Genomic DNA, 22,573 nt, shown 5'->3' with positions numbered 1-22,573 from the left:
GGGAACCTGGTTTCTGTAGAGTAAGGGTTTAAGCACAACTAACATTTCAAGTACGCACTAATCATTCTAGTTGTGGCAGAAGCAACATCATTATTCTTTGTCTAGTGCGGAATAGTTTTACTGTATGGTATACAAACCATATTGCTTTGAAAATTCATGACAGATTCAGACAAGTAACAAAGCTGAAATTGAGAGAAATTCAAAACGTTGCATGAGGGAAGCATGTTTGATCGGTTTTTTTTCCCCCTATACTTGCTTTTCATGTGAAAGCTATGATTTGCATCAAATCCTAGTTAAATCTTTGCTTTCAAATGGCTCAGGTTTTTATCCACAAGTTGAAGGTTTGGTTTCATTTTCCTGAAATCTTCCATTATTAAGATCAGAAAACACTCAACATTTACAATACGAAATGTGAAAGCAGTCTGAGTAATATGCAAAATTGGTCAGTGTCAATCTATTTTGTCATCTTTTTAGCTTAGAAAATTTTAAGTAACAACGAATTAGTAGTATTCAGCATATTTTTAATGGAAATTAATTTATTGGATTAGAATTGTATTAACAGTCCTGTGTTAATATTTATCACTTCCATATCTCAGTATACTTTTAATTCTTAAAATTGAAAATAAATTGATAAGACTGTTAAATACTGTACTTAAAGTAGGGATGCTTGTAACCCATTAATCTTTTCTAAAGCCAGAATTCTTATATAAAGGGTAACTTGTGCAGTTATTTGTAGTTTTCAGATTGCTTTCAGTCCTACTCTTAAACTTATTCTCCTTCTTGAGTTACTATGAAGTGAGATGAATGTATCTTTATTCATTGATTCATCTTCTTCAGGAATACTCTTTCTATGTATATTCACCTCCCTTTAACAAGTGTCATCGATTTCTTATATTTTTTCAAAAAAAAAATTTGCTGTAACTTTTTCATAGACACGTCATGAAAATGTGGTCAGAAATTCCCCAAATGCTTTAGAAAAAGAAATAGAAAAAAAAAAAAAAAAACCTGAACAGCTGATTAATTGCTTACTTTGTGGCTTTAATATAATGTTGGCACTTTCAGCTTAATGAGAATTATTTGTGGACTTCCTGTTCTGTGGATATGAAAAGCATAGTAAAACATTACATCTTCCAGCAAGTCAAGAGGAAATTGTAATAATCATCATAATGTAATCCACATTATATTTTTAGATTTTGTCTTCTATAATTCATTAATAGCTGTATAAACCTTCGGGTCTAAAATTACTTCTTTCTAATAAAATATTAAGTGAAGTAATCAGTGTACAGTTCTGCAATAATTCAAAAATAATGGTAGGAATTAATTACTGTTTCTTGCAATCTATCATTTTTATACACTACAATCAGATGCAATTTATCTATTTTGGATGTTAAATATATGTTTTAGCTGCTTAGTAATGTTTGCTTTTGTTTCTAAATCACATTTTTTACAGAGGAAAAATATTGTATTGTGGTGTATTAAAACAGCGTATTGATGCTGCAACATTCAGAGGTTCATTCTTCAGTATGTTCCAAGTGTTATATAAGTGCCTGTCATGGAAGGACACTTTGATCCTTGTTAATGAAGTGCATATCTGTGTTACAAAATGCATACAAAGATAAAGTTCAATAGTATAATTAATTAAAAAAGAAAATAACAGAAGTTGTGACTAATTTACTGCCAGGATATTTTTGCTAGTGTGTTTACAAGAGATACTGCTGTGAAAATATTATTTCAATGCACATTATAGTTGATAAGTACAGTAAATAAGTCTGTTTGTATTGATCTTGCTTTCCATGTTTTATTGTTTGCATTAGTTGATTTTCTCAATTGTTTAAGCATATGAAAATTAATGAAACTTTGGTTCCAGGAAAAAACAAACAAACAGGTGGACGTATAGAAGAACTGATGGAGTAATAGGCTGAAATATTTTAACTGTGATTTTTGCAAGATCAACTTCCAGATTGATTTTGCAAGATCGATTTCCTATTTACATATAACCATGTCTTCCAGATGTTGGGTCAGTGGAGGGGCTTGCTTATCACAGAGCTTGGGACACTCTATATTGGACCAGTTCAACCACATCCTCAATCACAAGACACACCGTTGACCAGAGACGTCGAGGAGCTTTTAACCGGGAAGCAGTAATCACAATGTCTGAAGATGATCATCCACACGTACTAGCTCTAGATGAATGTCAAAAGTATGTATTATATCTTTCTTACCACAGTTTGATTTTTAGCTAATATCATGAACACAGCAACACTTTTTCACTTCTTTGTTTCACAGTCAGCTAATACAACTGAACCCTATGAAGGTTAAATGAGTTTCTTGTTTTTGATTAGAAATTTTATTGTAAGTTGGTTTTTTTATTAGCAATTGCAGAATTAAGCGATAGCATTCTGTGTGTTTATGTTTAAGATCAAATGTTGATCACATTTCATGGAATGTTACATTTTGAGATAAGTCAGCTAATGTAAATGGGCAAATTCTTCTATTAGAAATTAGCAATATACACATTAGGAGAAATAAGATCACATTGTTTCACAGGTTGTAATTATCTCATGGTACATAAGCATAGAGAGATGGTCAGAAGTAAGCAGACTCATGAATAGAAAAATCAGTACTTTCACACAAGTTAATGAGCCTGTGAAACCACTATAATTTGAAGAACACTGGATATGATATTTTCTTATTCATCGATTATCACATTTACTTAGAGATGCTACTCATAATTGGATATGAAGACTTTTTTTTGTTGTTGCTCATTTCATGAAGAGAATTAAATTATAAAATGTCTTATTCTTTTATTTATTTTGATTTTAATACAGCTTAATGTTTTGGACTAACTGGAATGAGCAGCTCCCAAGCATAATGAGATCTACCCTGTCAGGCAAAAATGCGCAGGTTATCGTTAGCGCGGATATTTTGACACCCAATGGACTTACCATTGATCATAGGGCGGAGAAACTTTACTTTTCAGATGGCAGCTTGGGAAAAATTGAGAGATGTGAATATGATGGATCACAAAGATACGTAAGTTCAACAAAAATCCCAAATGTATGTACTGTTAGTTTGCATTTGTTAGTATCCTTAAATTAACAAAATGTTGCAAAAAGATAGTGAGCTTCATCTAGTGTTAGTTGTATGTGAGATTTAAAACTAGAAAGAAAAAAAAATTGGCTAGGAGTAGTGCTCTAACCTATCACATTCCAATCTGTAAAATTCTGAAGGTATAAACACTTAATATGGGGTCTCTGCATGTATTGGTATTGGCCTTGAAGCATCATTGTAATAAACAATCTGTGTGAACTTGAGAAACATGGGAATAAATGTAGAAGTGAGTCAAAGAGATGTTCTGCTTTACGTAGGAAGGTTATAATTTTCCTTTGTGTGTAAAACTTCATTGAAATCTCTAGAAATTCTTCTGTGTAATGTTTTCTTGTATTACTGTACGTACTGTATTTTTTCTTTTCTATCTCTCAATTTTCAAATATACTTGAACTCTTTTTCTCTTTTATCATGATATGTCTTGGAGTGTTCTGTTAGTTTCAACTTAGTAGACATTTTGCTATCAATATGCTGAAGGCAGTTGAGCTGCACTAATGGTTTTCTTTGTTTCTGATATTTTACAAAGTCTTAAACTTGTTCGTAGGTGGTTTGGTTTATTCATTTGTTTGCTTTTTCATTTGATAGATAAAAATTGAGATATTTCTTTCATGTTATTCCTTGTTTGATTTTTTGTTTTGTTTTTAATTTTATAATTCAGTTATATCTTTATTCTAAGTATTATGCAAAACCTGAACTTGCTTTTAAGTTTGGGTAATACTGTCAGAGATGACTCATATCACTGGTGTTGTTTCATCAGAATTGCTCATCACTTCATAAATGCATTCTAACTACGAATATCAGAATCCAACCATGAAATTGTCTTATTGATCTGGTGAAATATTTGTATGGCAGTTGTTGTTCATTGTTGGTATGTTGTCCAGCCTGATGAGATATCTGGTTTCTGTAACATTAGGATAATATACATGATAATCACTCCAATGCTATGGAAGTTTGACTCTGCTAGGATCTTTCAGCGAGGTTTTGCCATCAGCTGCTCCTTAAGAGTAGTTTCAACAAATTACTTTTTTCCTCACCATGTCTGCTTCATTACTTTCTAGTTTCAGTTAGATTAGCAAAGACACAGATTGTATGGTATGAAATGCTAATTTAATATAATGGTTTTTCATTCAAGTAGCAGCCTCTTCCTTTATCCTACTCAGTATGGTAATCCAGTACAAATAAGTGAGTGGCAAATAATTTAGCAGTATTGAGTTTTATCTATTAAGTTGAGTGTTAGAGTTTATTTAATATGTAGTCACTGGAATAATCTTCCAAGATTGGAAGAATTATTTGTTACATATTATTTGTATTACATTTTCTTAAAATTTGTACTTAGTTGTTGGCCTTTTGTTGTTTGTGTGTTTTTAACGTTTCATGTTCTTCTGTAGCATCATTGTGGCAGGTATTTGTTGTTTTTTCCATATTTTCTTCTTTCATCAATTTTTGATCCTGCTTTCAGTTAGATTTAACATTGTGGCCCAGCTGTGTTTTGGCAACTTTGGAAGTATAACATCTTTTATACGAATACAAAGTTTAAGTTTGCAATTTATACGACAGCGACGTTTGCCTTTAGGTTTTATTTTCTCTTTCAATATTGTGTGCCTGGAACTTATTACAGATTTGCAGCTTACAAATATAATTAGTGATTTGTAAACAAAGGTTTGTTCATCTTCTAACATCTAAGTTACAATGTGTTTTTTTTTTCTCAGTTATGCTTTGTGGGTCTAAAGATGTGATTGTTAGTTGATAAAATTTAGTGGTTTCTCCACTAATTATATCCTTATATATATAATCATAGCTTTCAGTTACTAGAAGACAGGGTTGTTTTTTTTTTCCCTGCCAGAACTCTGTATTTAAGTGATGAATTAAAAAATAGTTCCAAAGTTGGTGTTCAACTTCTGACTTAACTGCAGAGAATTGAGATATTTTTTTTTAAATGCTCTCTTCTCAGCAGTATAAATACATTATCTGAAGTTGGAATGTTTTGTTCTTGATGCTTTTCTGTTGCAAATCTGATCAAAAAGATCCTGTTTCTTGAATTTGCGGATGTCCATTTTTCCTGATAGCATGTGTTAGATGAGGACCAGGAACAACTCAAACAGGAAAATATACACTAACTCTTAGTCTTACTAAACTGTTTTGCCAGGGGATTCACTGCATTGTCATTGAGTCTTATTTGGATAGCTGTGTACAGTAATCCTGGGTTGGAACTTAAAGTGATCCCCTAACCAGTGACAATGAAGTCCTCTAACCCAAGGAAGCTACCTACCTGGCTGATAGAGATGCAACACTGTTAATTTGCTGAGATATCTTGGTATGAAGTGTGGATAGCCTAATGGAATTAAATGAAAGAAAGGAATTTATGAAAAGACAGTGGTAATATGTAAGGATATTGAGAATAACTTCTTTCTAATCCTGCAGGCCTACCTAAAATTCAAAGAAATTGTTTTAAATTTAACACTAGAGGAGGGTTCTCATTGTCATTCACAATGTTGAAAATTATTAGTGTGCAATTAATACAAATGTCGTTGCAAAGAACATGATTGAAAGTCATTATTTATGGAGATAAATACCTTCCATTTGAATGGTGCTGAAAGGAGCAGGCCTGTTAATAAATAACTGCTGACATATGTCATTCAACCAAACTGCAAATGTAGTATTGCATTTGATTTTCGGTGTCTTACGCGTGTTAGTTTCCAATGCAGAGAAGCAACCAATTAATTCCTGAAAAGGGAGCTCTTTTGATGTTGTTACATCTTACTTGAACAGTTCTATGGCAAAACAATCTTAATCTTGTTGGAAAATGTGGTGTTTTAGATTAACCTTTTTTCCCAGTTGCTGTAACTGCTATTCAGGTGTTCTGATGATGTTACTGAAAGATACAAAAATTAAAAAAAAATAAAAATAAAAATCCTTGCTTTAAGCATAGTACAATGATAATAAAAAAAAGACAACTTTCCAGATAATTGTGACATTTGATATCAACAACTAATGTCATGATTATTTTTAGTAGAGCATATAAATGATTTAAGGGGAAGAAATCTTTTTATTTTACGTTGTTGTTGTCTGCTGCAGTAAGAATCCAAACAGTAATAAAAGCCAACGTTGCGGAACTAGGTGAAACCTCCTGTCGTAGAAATATAGACTATGCTGTGAACTATGAGTAGAGAGATAGTCATCTTCTGAATGCTTGGTTGAATTTAGTTGTTTGTACCTTCCAGTTCTCTTTACGTATATATCATCTGGGCATGTTAGCTATTCCATGTATGGTATTCCGTGTCATACAGGTTCTGATTCCTACAGAACTGTGTGCTTTTTTCCCTCCCATGTAGCATACATAACAGCTCCCCCATTCCAGAACAGTTTATGCACTCTAAGTTGAACAACAGGCAGCATATACTGCAGCTGCATGATTGCAGATTAACTGGGCGTAACACTTCTGTTGATAATATTCTTCTGGATGAGATAGGTGAACAATTTTTTTTTGCCTGTATTCTCTTAAGTGGGAGCACTGCTTTGGATGATTTGCTGCTACCAGTTTCTATGAAATTTGTTATTAGTTGTTTATTTTGGAGTTTTTATGATTTGAAAACATGATTTTTCTTACAGTTTAATAGTATCCACTAATTCTGCATTGGTTTCTTCTCTATGTGATGTATCTGTGTGCGTGTTTCCTGAAAAATGTAGCAGTCTTACATCTTGATCCAAATCCTGTAAGATTAATATAAATAAGTCTATAAATCAGCAAGGTGATTGTATTGGCTTCTATTACTATTTTTGTTGCAGACAAGCAATGAGCAAATAGAAAAAGAAATCAGGGAGTAGTGGATAGATCCATTTGTATTATCTACGTCTCCAGGCCACCTAGCTGGGGCAGCCCCAGCAAGATTGCAGTAGGGTCACAGTGTAAGGATCAGGATGTCTGCTGCATGGTTCTGCTCCTGTATCTGTGGGCATCTTTGTCCAAATCTGTAGATACTGCTTGGAAAATTAATGTGTGCAGGCTGTACAAAATTTAGCAACATCAATGACAGCATAACTTACAGTGAAATTTGACTGACACTGAATCCTATGGACTTTAAGATGTCTTGTCAGCAAACCAAAGGATGAACTTTTATGTATTGTTGTGGCATTTTTTCAGGTGCTGTAAGTGTACAAGAATAAGTATTTTGTCTAAAACCAAAGCAATGTGTGTCATAGCTTGTAGTATGATGATTTCTTTTTCAGAGTCAACAACCCTGCTCATGTTTCTTTTCTGTACTTATGTGTTCTAGGTAATTGTCAAATCTGGACCAGGTACATTTCTCAGCCTGGCTGTATATGATGATTATATTTTTTGGTCTGATGGAGTGAGAAGAGCTATTCTGCGTTCCAGTAAATACACAGGAGGAGATACAAAAGTTCTTCGTTCTGATATCCCACATCAGCCAATGGGCATTATTGCTGTTGCCAACGACACTAACAGTTGTAAGTTCTATTTCAAGGATTTTAGACAATTTAACTAACTTAAAATATTTTACTGTCTTTCATAATTTCTTTTGTTCTAGGAGATGCTAACAAAAGATGGGATAAATAGTATTGAATGAAATTTGTTATGTTCATTTTTTCCAATGTGATAGTAGCTAAATCATTTCTTGTCAAATATCTGCAGTTTTGAATGCTGTGAGGGGAGGTTTAGTGATTGTGTTTAAGGGAACTCCATTTGTTTATCTTCAATATGCAGCCCTATGAGTCATGCTGATATTTTCATTTGACTGATAAAACTTGAACCAATTGCCCATAAATCTGAAATACAACTATCTTTGCTGTCTCTAATAGATTTGCCACTGAAGCAAGTTTAATAAAACAGAGTCAATCTTTGATTGTTTATTCTTCAGGTGAATTATCTCCTTGTGCACAAATGAATGGAGGTTGTCACGATTTATGTCTTCTGACTCCTGATGGACGAGTGAATTGTTCATGTAGAGGGGATAGAATACTGATAGATGATAACAGATGTGTGAGTAAGTAATACTGGCTGATGCAGTGCTTTTTCTGTGTGGTGCAGTTGACTATTGCAAATTCAGTTGCCCCAAGTCATTAATTTTATTTCTATATACTCTTATATTGCTCTAGATGTTGTTTGTTTTTTTTACAAATGTTGCCAAAGCTTCACATGTAGCAGGCTTTAAACTATTTTACATCTGATAAGACTTTTGTGGGGTTAAAGAGCATTAATATTTATTAATTTCTTCAATTCCAGTTTGGATATTTGTGTTCTATTTAATTTTCCTTATGCTGAACTAGATAAACTGCAAATCTAACTGAGGATTCTTAGTTCTCACAATGATGATAGGGGAAAAAAAAGAAAAAAAGGAAAACAGTGCTCTGGTAAACATGACTGCCATTCTGAGGACTCTATAAATCATAAAAGAGGATCAGATTTCACCTTGTCCAGGATCCACATTTGCAGCACTTTCATACTTCATGTTTGAATCAAATAGAGAATTGTTTTCTAGTTATGTTGGCTTAAAATTTTTTGCATAGAGGATGTCTTTTCCTCCTGAAATTGGATAGAAATATTGTAGTGGAAACAAGGAAAAGAGCACCATAAATAGATTTCATTTCCTCATTATTCTTCTTGACTTGAGGGCAATGGTAACAAAGTCATAATCTCTTTAGTATTGTTAACTTGCTTCAGCACATGTTCCCATAAATTCGTGGATCTTTGGCTATGTTTGTCTTCTACAGTCTTTCCCACTTTGTACTGGAGTTTATCCCAATATTTCTGAAATTTTTTTGTTATTTAAATATCAGTCCTTATCAACAAAAGTACAAATCAGCCCTGCAGGTCATTAGTGTGGGGGAGCTTTCAAGTTTTGATGCTGTAGGTTTAACTTTTTTTGTACACAGATCGTTGGAAAGAGATATTAAAATAGGAACCAATATTGAGCTTATTTTCTCTAAGTGTAAAAGATATTAAAAAAAAAATGATGTGTTGTAATATGTTATTTTTAGCTAAAAATTCTACTTGCAACACTTATTCTGAGTTTGAATGTGGAAATGGTGAATGCATTGATTACCAACTAACTTGTGATGGCATTGCTCATTGTAAGGACAAGTCTGATGAGAAACTGTTTTACTGTGGTGAGTATTTCCAGGCATTTTAACTTCAAGGTTATGCACCCTTATATTGATTTCTCTGTGACTTCTAGCACATACCAACTGGTCACTGAAGTGAACAACAAGAAGAAAATACTAAAGCACTCATTTAATTTAATAAATTAAAATAAAAATAACTCTATTATATGGAGAAAATCAGTTGTGTGCCTGTAGCTCTTGAACTTCTCATTGTTCTGATATCCATATCATAGCTTTGATCTCTTCTGTTTCCCATAGGAATGACTTTTAATGACTTAATGAGTAGTTTTGATATAATATTTATACATGCCTCTTTCAGAATCTTATGAAATGTCTCCTCTAACTCCTGTGTTATTTGAATAGCTAAAGTTAATACCAGATAAAGGAAACATTTTCTATATTATTATAGTTTCATACAGTACTTTGGGGAGGAGAGTAGGTTGAACGAACAGATAGGAAGTCAAATGGAAACAAATTAGAAAGAAAGTTGTATCTGATGTAGAATCTGAAAACACTGTTTCTTGTCATTCCAGCTTAGCAGTCAGTTTTAGGTTTACTAAGATGCCCTTATTCTTCAATACTGGGGGAAAAAAAAAAAAAAGCACTATCAATCAGTCTGTATTTTTATAGATTTAGGTTACTTTGCACTCCATCTTATTGCTAAGTATGGTTTAGGGTAAACGTGGCATATTTCGTTCTGTTTTGTCTGAATTGCTAATGCTGTGTTCACCTGCATGACGAAAGCATGCCAAAGAAAATGTTTGAAATGCTTTTCTGCGGCTCTGATTTTAGTGTAAGGATATTGGTACATCAAATGCCAAAATTAAATTTTGTTCTTGTTTTCCAGAAAATAGAGGCTGTCGAAAGGGTTTCAAACCGTGTTCTAATCGACGCTGTATTTCGCGTAACAAAGTATGCGATGGTATGAATGACTGTGGTGACAACTCTGATGAATTGGATTGTAAAGGTAAACGGTGGTTACTACTAAGGTGATTTCAGACTATTGCTCTGTAAATATATATTTTGTGAAGAGAAGTAGTTAGAAAAGGCAGATATTTTTATTGGCATTACAAGAGTTGGGAATTTTTTTCATAATTTGAATACAAGAGCAGCTGCATTCTCCTTATCTTTGAGATCACATGTTGGGGCTGATATCAGCACTGAGTTTGGTTTTATTTCTGTGGAAAACTCCAAGTATAGTATTATCTCTTGTTCCATGAAGCGATATGTGAGGCAGTATCTTTGCCATGGATGGAAAGGATGGAAGTTACGCTGTTTCTTCTCTGCATCTGCTGCTGTTTCTTCTTTGAAGTAGACAGTGTTTTCTTTCTTCTCAGACACATTGCAATGTCTATGTCCTTTATAAAATGTATCAGCATTGTTTTCTCTTTTATATCGATATTGCTTTTGCATTTTAAAACATGAATATTTACATTGTGCTTCTGTCAATGAATGAAAACTAGCTAGCAGACAGTGCAAATCCTTAGTTACAATCCAGAAAGATTGGAGGAGCAATTATGCCACCATACACGGATAAACCATATGCAGCTACTTTTCTGCAAGTACTACATGGATTTAAAACATCTGAAAGCATCTGATTATAGGTAGAGTGAAAAGTATACTAGGAAGAACCCCCATGTGGTGTTAAATGAAAAAATTCGGAGATTCATATATTGTCTTGCAAGGGCTTGTTTCCTCCTTTCATAATGATTATCTCAAGTTGAATTAAATTGTCTAAGGAGAGATATCGAAGCTCAATAAAGAAATTTAAAAATTAGAAATGTATTATTTCAACCATATTGTCTTTTGAAAGAACAGCAGGTTCTGAATGCACCATTCTAAAAGGTAGAAAATAATAATAAATTAATAATTATAATATTCATCTGAACTGTTTATTATATTAATTTGTATCTTTCTTTTTTATTCCATACGCTATAGATTCAGCATGTGCTTCAACAGAATTCCGTTGTGCAGACGGGACTTGCATTGGAAAATCAGCACAGTGCAACCAGATCATTGATTGTGCAGATGCTTCAGATGAAAAGAATTGTAGTAAGTTTGTATTTGTCTGTGCTTCATCTTAGAATCTGTTTCATGATTATTCCTTGTTCTATAGCAGATCATTCATAGTCTTTATTTGTTGGGTAACAACAGTTGCGTTGTCTGTGCAAATTCAAGATAAATGTGAAAACCAAGCAATAAAACTTTGAATCTGTATTAGGTGTGATTTGTTGTCTCCTTCCAGATAATACAAACTGTGCTTACTTCTATAAACTTGGAATTAAATCTGCTGGATTTATTAGCTGTAATTCCACTTCACTTTGTATACTGCCAGAATGGATATGTGATGGATCTAATGACTGTGGAGATTACACAGATGAACTAAAATGCCCAGGTAACTGTCAAAAAGAAATCTGAAAGTTTTAAATTATGTTTCTGGAAAAATATTTTCCCATGTTTCTTGGTTCTTTTTGTTGGATGTGTATTTATTTGTTTTTTTTTTTGTTTGTTTGTTTGTTTGTTTTTTTTTTTTTTTTTAAGGTAAAAAGTATTTATTTGGTCAATTCATAATATTTAATATAGATATAATATTAGTGAAGCTTTTTTACTAGCCTGTTTCTTTAGATGATGCAAATTTTTACCAATTAATGCATTTCTCTGCAGACAAGTGTAATGCCTAACTTCATGTTTCATCCAAGTTAGGTCTGCCATTATTCATTTGCATTTGATTAGAACATTAGTCACAAAACATCAAGCTCCAACATCAAATCAAGGAGCTGTTTCAGTAGATGGTATTTCTTTCCTCTCTGATATATGCATATTTATTTATTTATTTATTTACACTTTGTCATTTGTTTTGTTGAGGTGTAGACTGCCAGGGTAGAATCCAGCACTGTTGCTTTTGCATTTGTTCTAATTTTGAATCAGTAGAAAAAGATTATGGTACACTTAAGTCCTAGTCCCTGAGGTGCTAGCCTTCTGGAAAATGAAGATGTATTTACTGCTGGAACTTGGCTTGTTTTATGTAGAAATAAATCTACAGCTTGTAAGAAGGAAGAAGCAAGTGTATTTTACAGTTTAAATAGTTTCATTATTCCAAATTTTCATCTGAATTTTTCATGATAAGTCAGAAAGCTCACGTATTAGAAACATACTTTTTCACGCTCTGTGTACACATAATAAAAATTTGAAGGACAGTTCTTATTTCACTGGCATTTTGTTAAGCAGTTTTTATCAGAATGATTGTAGTGTTAGTGAACCTCAGAAGATAACAAACTATTCAGTGTTGAAATTGGTTTATCCTCTGCACCTATGTAGTAACGTTGAGAAAGACGAAGCGTCTTTTTATTTTATTTTTTTTTTACAGGAATATAGTACTTTTCTGAAAGTCGTTTCTGGAGGCTTGAGAAAAACTAAGTATCTGTTAGACACAGTTTCAGCATCTTCTTTGTTTTGTTTCATAAATTATATGGCTTACCCTGAATTCTGAAGTATTACAGGAAAAAAAAATCAGTGATGCGATTTGTATAATTAGGCTAATAGTATCAATTTCTGGTCAAACTGGAGATATTGTACTACTAAAGAAACTCTGTAGATATCAAGCTTATGACAACTGTCCTGTACCATAAGTTTTAAACAAAAATTTGTAGAATTAAAAATTATTCTTAACTTTTTTTTTTTTTTTTTTTTTTTTTGCCTATGGTATCTTTTAATCTTCCAGAAACTCATTAATCTGGAACTTTACATGTGTTCCAGTTTTTCTTCTTATGCTGATAAAGATCTTGTTATGTTTGAGTAACTGTATCCTAAATCTTTACATGCAATGGGAACAAGTGAGCCAAGGCATTTTAGAAATCTTCCTTTGAAAATAGTGTATCTGCTCATGCTGTTTTAGTCTTCTGGTTTGACATTTCCCTAGACCATACCAAGCCAGTATCCAGTACAGTAGATGAGAACTGTTCTTTGTGTCATCGAATACACACTTGGAAATTGCATTTCCATTTGTTCTAGTCACTGACTCTCATGTGATTATATCTATCTTATGTGGCCAGTATCTCTTTTTTTCTGAGGATTGTTAGAAAAAATAAAACTTTGAATTTTACACTATTGAGTGCTACCTAATTGTTGCTAGCCCAGTAATTAACATCTTCTGATTATTCCTGTTTAGTATTCTGTTTGTCTGTGTAATTATCCATCGTGTCATCAAGACCTTCTATTAGAATTCTCATTTACTTTGTGCCAAATTTATTGATGAAAAAAATACAAAGATCCAGAAAATAACTTGGAACTTTAGCACAAACATCAATTAAACTAGTTATTAAGAACTTTTGTCCTTGCTGTAGGCAGATGCGTGTTAAATTATAGTTTTCTCTCCAAACTCCATTTTTTCCAGATTATCTAATAATTCTTTAGAATTAGCTGTGTTTGAGCTCAAAATAGCTTAGAATTGCTTTATTTCCTTTGTTTGTAGGGTTTTTACCATCCCAAAGAAGATTTTCAGGCTACTATGATATAGCTTCAGTAAACTAATGTTGCATAAGTAAACTAATGTTGCATTTTATTCCATTGTCCATTTATTTGTGTTACTTTATTCTATCTTTCCAAATGTATTCCAAAATGTTCCATCATGTTAATGTGTGACTAATTGCCTGGATCATCCCTTTATTTGAAAGCAATACCATTCCAGTTCAACCCGCTTATGATTTCCTTTGCTATCTCATTCAAAACTGCCTGCCTCTGGCACATTAAGTTTCCGAGTGTTGTTTCTGTTATGAATATGATAATTCCCATTGACAGTCTTAACTTTGTTCACTGCTATTGTTCTCAGAGAAAAGTAAGGAAAAATATTCATGTGGGAGTGGTTGTACTTAGCCAATCTTTAATCTCTACCGAGCCATTGTAGACATCTTATTTCTTCTTTTGTGCTTTTTCAGTACTCATGTAGTTGAATAACACATAAATATCGTAACTTTACTATTATTCTTAAGAGAAAATAGAGGGGAAAAAACACTAAGCAAAGAACAGTATAAATAGCCCTGTTACATGAAAGAACTAATAGAAACCTTAGCAGAGTTTTAGTGTTCTTCAGTGCTCAGAATGAGGAGATATTGCTTGGGTTTTCACAGGCCAAAAGCTTCCTTGAAATTCTGAAAATAATCTTTGCCACTCATTAGACTAAGATTTCTTCTTATGTCTTGAAACTGTTTATATTATCACATTCTCTTTCCTCATGTCTGTAGAGTAAATCTTGAGAACTTTGACCCTATGCAAAGAAATAAAGCGTGGAAGAATGACTTCTTCATTCATGACAGAATCTAAATCTCCTGTTCCTGTGTCACTGATCAAATTTGGTGGTGACAGTCATTGCATGCATCAGATTTATTGCTTATCTCAATAAGTGTGACAAAAATACTGCCCTAATTAGGTTATCATGTTGATACTGGAGGATAGATCAAAAGGGCAATTTCTTCAGCTGGTGTAAAATGACAAGCAGTTTTGATTTACCATACATAAAAAATTGTAAACTGAACTACCTTTTCCACTATAGGTCCTTTTAATTGATGTTGTTTCTGTGTAAATAAATGAAGTATTTCAGCTTCCTGCACTTAGTTATCACTATTTTCTAATTTGTATGAACACAGTTAAATAATTTAAGTAATATATTTTTTTAATGATTTAAACAGAATCACTTTGTTGTCCATCAGAATGCAGAAATTTAGCAGAAATGTATTAGGCTCCTAATCATATTAGTAGAGACCATTTTACATTACATTCTTTATTTTATCACAGTTCAAAACAAACCCACATGTGAAGAAAATTATTTTGGTTGTCCTAGTGGAAGATGTATTCTGAACACCTGGCTTTGTGATGGGCAGAAAGACTGCGAGGATGGAGTGGATGAATTGCACTGTGGTGAGCACTTAATCTGATTTTAGTTCTGTTGTCACTGACACGTTTTCAAAACAGAACGTGTGTGAATGTATCTTCAAGATTGAATGTAAAGCGGGAAAGGTCTCTCATGCAAAATTTTCAAATAGAAATCTTTTCTTTCAGTATTTTATACCCTATCTTACAGTAGAATGAAAGCACCATTGATATTTTCTTTTTTCTCCTGAAGAGACATTTTCATACAGGCTTTTCTGTTTCTTTAAGATCTGACAGCTGCACCAATTCTTTATAATTCCTCACTAGAACATTTTTATAGATACAATCAGTTCATGTTAACATTTTCTATCTGTAGCAGGAAGTAAACAAAATAGACCTTTATGGCATAAAAGTAGACATTTCTTGCATCAGAGGCCATATAGGTATAGCTATGTAGAGTAACAAACAAAATTGTTGGGAATAAAATGCAGCAATAAATTGTTGAAAATTTGAAGGGTTCATTCCATCTCAGATCTATTATGGTTCCTAAATTCTGCATAACTGAGGAGCAGTACAGGTTGATTTTGTTCACAGTGAAAGCTGGCCTTTATATTTGTATGGATTAATAGAGCATACGATTTCCATAGTTCAGTTGTAGTTGAACAAACAAATGAAATTTTTTTTCAGAGATAAAGAAGGAATTTTAGTCAATCTTTTTCCCCTATTTCTTACCCATTTTGTTGAAGTAGTTGTTAAAATATTCCATTTTTGAATCAGATTAAATGAGTGAAAATTCTTTTTATTGCTAATACTTAAATCTGTTTTCACTAATTAAAACAATATAAATTTTGTCTATTGCCCTTAAAGAATCTTCAGCCATTTCCAGAAAGATCACCATATAGTATTTATTTAGAGTATTTCCACCATCTGATTTGGAAGCATTGACATTTGCCATTATTTTCAACTTATACTAATATGCTACAATTGGGCAGACAGAAAGCACTAATGTGGTGATTTCTATGCTGAGGGTTTCTTTGGATAAACTACAGGGAGCACAGGGCTGTTTCGAACCTAAAAAACAAAGTGGCTGGTGTCATTCCTAGATTCATCCTGCTCGTGGAATCAGTTTGCTTGTTCTGCAGACAAGTGCATCTCTAAGCAATGGACTTGTGATGGTGAGGATGACTGTGGAAATGGTTTAGATGAGAGTGATGCTATTTGTGGTAAGTAGAATAATTTTAGCTCTGTGTCATGTGAGACCATCCATACAAAAAGAGCCCAAGTGGATCCATGAAGGTAGCAGGAAGAGAGCAAGTATAGCAAGTATATTTCACTAAGATTAAGTGATGGATTGAGCAATTCAAAAGAGTAGAAATGAATGCTAGGATACAATATTTTTAGAAAAAATCCTGTTTAAAAAAAAAAAAAAAAAGACAAATATGTAGTCAAGCAGTATGTTGAGTTACTTGATTTGGAATTATTGGAGATTTTCTTTCTCCCACTACTACAACACATGGTACGTATTCTTATAGATTCTGTTCTAGGTATATGGGGCTGATGTATGCAAGTTCTGAATATCTTTAACTTATTGCTGTAGAGTGTAGTTATGTTAGGTTTGTGTGGCTTATGAGTGTAGTTCCTTTATTCACACAGTCCCAACATAAAGCCCAGAATTGGTTCGTAAAGTTATTCTGTTAGAGAGTGACAATAAATGACATTAAATTTCCTTACAGTAAATTCAGAGAATGAGAAAGTGTGAGATGTAATAGATTGCCAACATTTTAGTGTAAAATATAAGCTAGCATATATATATTTGCCATACTACACCAAGAACAATTTTCTTAGCAACAACTCATTTTTTCAGGTTCAGTGACGTGTGCAGCAGGGACATTCAGTTGCCTGGGCTCCCATGCCTGTGTTCCTCAGCACTGGCTTTGCGATGGTGAAAGAGACTGTCCAAATGGAAGTGATGAACTCTCTACAGCAGGCTGTGGTATGTTTGCATGATGAGATGTGTGGTATTTCTTTGCTTGGCACTTTTGCCTTTACAGTATCCAGATGTTGTTTATTTCTATAGTCACACTTCTGTATTGTCAATTGTTAGTACAACCACAGGGAGCATACATAGCAGGATCCCTAAATGTTTTAAGCAGCCTGATATCTTCAGATTTTGTTAATATATACTGATGTACACAAGCTGAAAGTTGTCACGTCATACATATTATACAGTGTGTTTACTAAAATTAGCAGATCGTTGACTACAGTCTATTTCCTGAAGAAAATGCTGCTGCATGTGAGAGAAGTTGTACATCATAAACAGAGATACAGTATCACCCGGAGTTTCTTCTCCCTAATTGTTCAGATGCCAAATCTCCCACCCTGCAAACTATTGCTTTCAGTCTTCTGAGACACATTTGTATTGTCAAATGTTCAGTACTAGTTTAATTAGGGGTTTTGTTTTATAACTGTATACGAAAAAAGTATAGATTAAAATTACTGAAATGTCTTCACTGAATCCATATTGTGATATATTGCTTTTTGGTTGAGATATGTTTTGTGTGTTTATGGTTTTTAAAGAGCTTCTGTTCAGGAGCAGGAAGGAAATCTGTATTTGCCAAACTTTGTTTCTCAGAGGCAGACCTTAAGTTGTAGACAGCATCAGCTTGAGACTTTTTTTGTGTTGGATTATATGAGAAGCCAGCTATCTTCTTCATTCATTGCTACTAAGATGCATACATTATTCTGCCATTTACTTGTGTAGTGATTTGCATAAGAAGCAAGTTATTTACATTGAATACACTGAAGCTAACTGGTTGTCATTCATCTGTAAGAAAATTTGTCTGCCTTATTCTTTCCAATTTCATCTATGTTTTATGTACTGTATTCTCTTTAGCTCCCAATAACACTTGTGATGAGAATGCTTTCACGTGCCGTAACAACATCTGCATTCCAAAACAGTTTGTATGTGACCATGATGATGACTGTGGAGATGGATCAGATGAATCACTGGAATGTGGCAAGTATAAAATAGAGAAAATAGAAAAGTTCCGAACTGTTAAATATAGGGCCTTCTGGAAGGGTTGTTACTTTAAAGTCATTATTGCAAAATAAAGTGCTTTTGTGCACTAATAAGTTCAACTTGATGTTACAATTTCAACTCCAAAATTCAATTTTTATAGCTATTTCTTCATTTTTGGTGAAGTCCTGGAAAAAAATACATGCTTAGAATGGTTAAAATGATTATACACATTTCAAAGAGAAAGCTTGTGTGTTGTAAGATTTCTGTGAAACTACTTGGTGGGTATAGTAATTGCTAAAACAGCTGTTGGAAAACTATTTCCTAATAATTAGGATAAAGTTCCATTACTTATGGAATTTACTTAGGAAAATGTATTTAGGTTTATGTGAGTGCTGCATGACTACACTTTGCATTGGTGGTGATTGTTATAGAACTATACTGCACTGCATAACACATTTGATTTTTTTCTTTCTTGGAAAACACTTGTGTTTAAGCATGTATTGCTTGATATTTATTAATAGAACAAAAGACAATCTTAATTTATTTTGTATATACAACATTCTATGTCAAAAGTGTTGAGCAAAGGATGAAATCGCTGATCACTGTACTTCTAGGATACCGTCGCTGTCATCCTGGAGAGTTCACTTGTGCTGATGGAAGATGCTTGTTAAACTCCCAATGGCAATGTGATGGGGATTTTGACTGCCCAGACCATTCTGATGAAGCACCTATAAACAAAAAGTGCAGAAGTTCAGGTCCGTATTTAATTGTTTTAGAACCTGTCTAACCATTCTTCTTGGGAAACAGTAGTTTGGGATTGTGGTTAGGCAAATGTGAAACTGCATATCTTAAATACACAGGTTTTTGCTGGTGTAATATGCCTTACCTGTGACAAACCACATATAATTGCTGAAACTTCAAACTTTAGGGAGTACGTTAGACTGTTACCAGTCTCCTGCCAGTTCTACTGAAGATCTTAATATTATGAACAAGCAGAAGAGTTTTCAAATGATCTCAAAAACTGCAAATGAATTTTACAAACTGTGAAAGCCTTGGGATTTGTACGGTACAGCCAGTGATACATGAATTTGTAGCTGTGTCTAACACTGCTCCCTGTTTAATGATCTGATCTTTTTCTAAACTAAGTCATTCGTTACGGGAGGGAAATTCCCTCAAGTTATCTTGTATTTCAGCTTTAGTTCTCCCTTTAATTTTTCCGAATCTAACTTTAAAATCTAATTATGGAAGTTCTCTGAAAGAAGTACAGACAACTTTAATTAAATCTAGTTCTATGTGACAGTAAAAGTTCACTGTTGTTAGTGTAACTTTTTGTACCGCTGATTTGTATTACATGGAATAAGTGATACATAACACATGTATTAGAATTCTAATTTTCGTTACTTCACTTTAACTTGCTCTTTGTAATCTAAGAGAAATGGTCAGCCTCATAAATACGCTGACCGATTTTGACCAAATTTGTCAAAGATGGGTTGCTTTAAGTTTTCCAAACGGGGGAAAAACAGATAATAATGTCATCAGCAAAGGAGATGCTTTAGAATGTTCAGTCCTGTTACTAAACACCACAGCACTCACAGGGGAAAGAAGCCATGCTTTCTAAATCTTACAGGAATTACATATTGTGCAAAGACAAGTAGGAGTTTCTCAATTAAAAGAAAACAACTGTATAGGAGATTTCACACATTTTCCAGCAGAGGAATAAGCCTTTAAAAAATAAAAAGAATTTATATCACCACCTGTAAGGAGCTAATATTCAGTTTTTACTCTTTCATGCTCACATTAGAGCTGGTCTATGAGAAAATTAATTCTAAATACTAGTCAACTACACAAAGCTGTGTCCTCTTTTTTCTTTTCCAGAGCAGTCATGTAACAGCTCTTCCTTCATGTGCAAAAATGGCAAGTGTATTTCTCAGAGTAATGTTTGTAATAACAAAGAAGATTGTAGCGATGGCTCTGATGAGAAAAGCTGCCACATTAATGAGTGCCTCAGCAAGAAAGTTAGTGGCTGCTCTCAGGATTGTCAGGATCTTCCTGTTGGATACAAGGTGCGTATCTATAAATATGGTGTAATACAACGTCAAGTCTTAACTGTTTCTTAACTCTTCCATGGTTGTAATAAAACTGTGTTACCTCCTTCTGATTAAGTGTCTTACCTTCAGAGTTCTTGTTCACATTACTGTATCTGTTACACAGATTTTTAGAGGTTATCAGCACTTCAAAATATTCGCAGATTCATAGAATGTTTGGGTTGGTAGGGACCTTTCATACCATCTAGTTCCAACCCCCTTTTATAGGCAGGGATGCCTCCCTCTAGCACAGGCTGCTCACAGCCCCATCCAGCCTAGCCTTGAGTGCTTCTAGAGAGGGAGCATTCACAACCTTGCTGGGCAAAAATTATGAAAATTTGTATATAGATCTCACCAAATAAACACATATGCAATTGAAAATAAGGAATGCCAAATAGGGTTCATTGTTCATATGAACAAATCCTTTTAGTATTCTTGAGAAGATGCCTTTTTCTTAAAGGAAGAATAATAATTTGTCATTCTAACGGGAGGGTTATTTGAGAGGGAATTATGTTTATGATCACACCACCAGTAGCTGAGAGGAAATGTACTTTTATCTGTCTGCTAACAGTATGAATAGCAACACAATTAGAATATTACCTGAAAAACTGAGGATACTTGAACTTTATGATGCTAACATGTTCAGGAGATAATAAAAAGAGTCAGTAAGTAATTCAAAATGAATGCATTTGTTTGGGTTTTTTTTTCAGTGCAAATGCTGGCCTGGATTCCAGCTGAAGGATGATGGCAAAACATGTACAGATATTGACGAATGTTCATCTGGATTTCCCTGTAGCCAGCAATGCATCAATACATATGGAACGTACAAGTGCTTGTGTACTGATGGGTATGAAATACAGCCTGATAACCTAAATGGCTGCAAATCCCTTTCAGGTATTGCTTTTTTTTTTAACCTATGGTTGTAATTTGTGATATTCCTTATCTCCCAGGTGTGTTTTGCTCGTCTTTTGTGCAAGATAAGCAGTTACTTCAAAGTACGTGACTTCAATGAATAGTAGGAAAGTAATGTTTTATTTTGAGTATGTATTGTACTCAAAGCATTTTTGGTGAATTGTTACAATGGATTCTGATAGTTTGAATTATTATTTTTACTAGAAAAATTATCAGGACAGTTTTAAAAAATCACTTAATTTTACTTCTTAATAACTTATAGCATTATGTTTATGTAAAAGACTTCTGATGTTTTATTTCATCTACTTGAGATTACTAAACTGCACTCGAAAGCTCCCACTTTGTTTAATGAGTACATGGCAAAAAAGAAAGAAACAGGAAAGTATAAGAGAAATGGCCAAAATCTATTTTTCCTGGAGCATATAGAATTCTTCACTTGCATATGCAATAAACAGTAAAGTTCAAATTATATTTGTAATGGTATTCACACCTCTCTCCATGCCCCTGATATTTTTGTATACTTCAGTCAGTAGGATTCATTAGATCAGTGAAAGAAAGACCAAAATGTTAACAGAAATTCAAAAATCCATTAGTCTGCTGGGTTTTGTTCATACTACAGACTATTTCCTACTCTAGCAGACTCCTACTTCTTCCAGCTTTGCAAAAAAAAAAATAAAATTCATTTTGATAGTTCTTATTTTTACTTTACTTTTTAACAAAACCATGCATTTTCTTTCTAAATGGTGTGAAACAGGATTATCTGTTTCCCCCCTTGTGTTCATAGGAACATAGAATTATCGAATCCTTAGGGTAGGGTTGTAAGGGAACTTCTAAGGTCATTTAGTTCTAATTAATGTCCAGGTGCTTCCCTGAGTAATCAGAGAGCACAGGATGAGATAGAGATGGAGGATGAAATTTTCACTTTAATCTTACCTCAAGCCACTCATACAGTGAGAAGCTGTAGACTGCTCAAACGAGGGGGATCTAGAACACATAATGGGATAGTTGTGTACTGGAGTTGTAACATGGTGGACTTGAAAAGTAATAATGAAAATTATTATTTTTTTGTGCTGTGGCAACAATGGTTGTGTAGAGAGAAGCTGCCAACATGTGAATGTGTAATTTCTTGCATAAGTTGAGGACTTCACAACAGCAGAGCCTTGGCAAGCTTTCTCCACAACCCACCGACAGTCTGTACTGATGGTGATGCCTCAATTCTGTTATGAAATGATGTGTTAGGAGTTAAGCATGTGGGTAAGGTGGGATAAGGTATTTTGAACAACAGCAGAGCAGGATGGACAGCACATAACATCCCAATCATAATATCTAAGTTGTAGATGCGAGTCTTAAATACACTTCCTATTAGTATTTTTTTGGTACATCAGTCTGTTAATAGAGCGAAAATAAGACAGACTTCTTTTTCTCCTTAATTTTTATTACTACACGTGCCAGTTTCAGAGATGTT

General features: G+C 33.6%; 1 protein-coding gene across 1 annotated transcript in view; it reads left to right on the top strand.

Moving 5' to 3' along the window:
* Positions 1-22,573, top strand: part of LRP1B (LDL receptor related protein 1B) — a 440,883-nt gene that overhangs the window by 328,051 nt on the left and 90,259 nt on the right. Inside the window, exons 42-56 of the mRNA XM_042827024.1 lie at positions 2,011-2,200; positions 2,829-3,033; positions 7,383-7,575; positions 7,986-8,111; positions 9,106-9,234; positions 10,076-10,195; positions 11,167-11,280; positions 11,474-11,623; positions 15,019-15,141; positions 16,197-16,316; positions 16,958-17,086; positions 17,987-18,109; positions 18,727-18,867; positions 19,988-20,175; positions 20,907-21,090. Of these exons, the coding sequence (XP_042682958.1) occupies positions 2,011-2,200; positions 2,829-3,033; positions 7,383-7,575; positions 7,986-8,111; positions 9,106-9,234; positions 10,076-10,195; positions 11,167-11,280; positions 11,474-11,623; positions 15,019-15,141; positions 16,197-16,316; positions 16,958-17,086; positions 17,987-18,109; positions 18,727-18,867; positions 19,988-20,175; positions 20,907-21,090 (2,235 nt within the window). The remainder of the gene's footprint in view (positions 1-2,010; positions 2,201-2,828; positions 3,034-7,382; positions 7,576-7,985; positions 8,112-9,105; positions 9,235-10,075; positions 10,196-11,166; positions 11,281-11,473; positions 11,624-15,018; positions 15,142-16,196; positions 16,317-16,957; positions 17,087-17,986; positions 18,110-18,726; positions 18,868-19,987; positions 20,176-20,906; positions 21,091-22,573) is intronic.

Source organism: Centrocercus urophasianus, unplaced genomic scaffold, assembly GCF_019232065.1.
Source record: "Centrocercus urophasianus isolate 14NV4802_14NV808 unplaced genomic scaffold, USGS_Curo_1.0 seq_28, whole genome shotgun sequence".
Taxonomy (NCBI): Eukaryota; Metazoa; Chordata; class Aves; order Galliformes; family Phasianidae; genus Centrocercus; species Centrocercus urophasianus.
The sequence above is the reverse complement of the archived record's forward strand: the minus strand, read 5'-3'. Positions and strand labels throughout refer to the sequence as shown.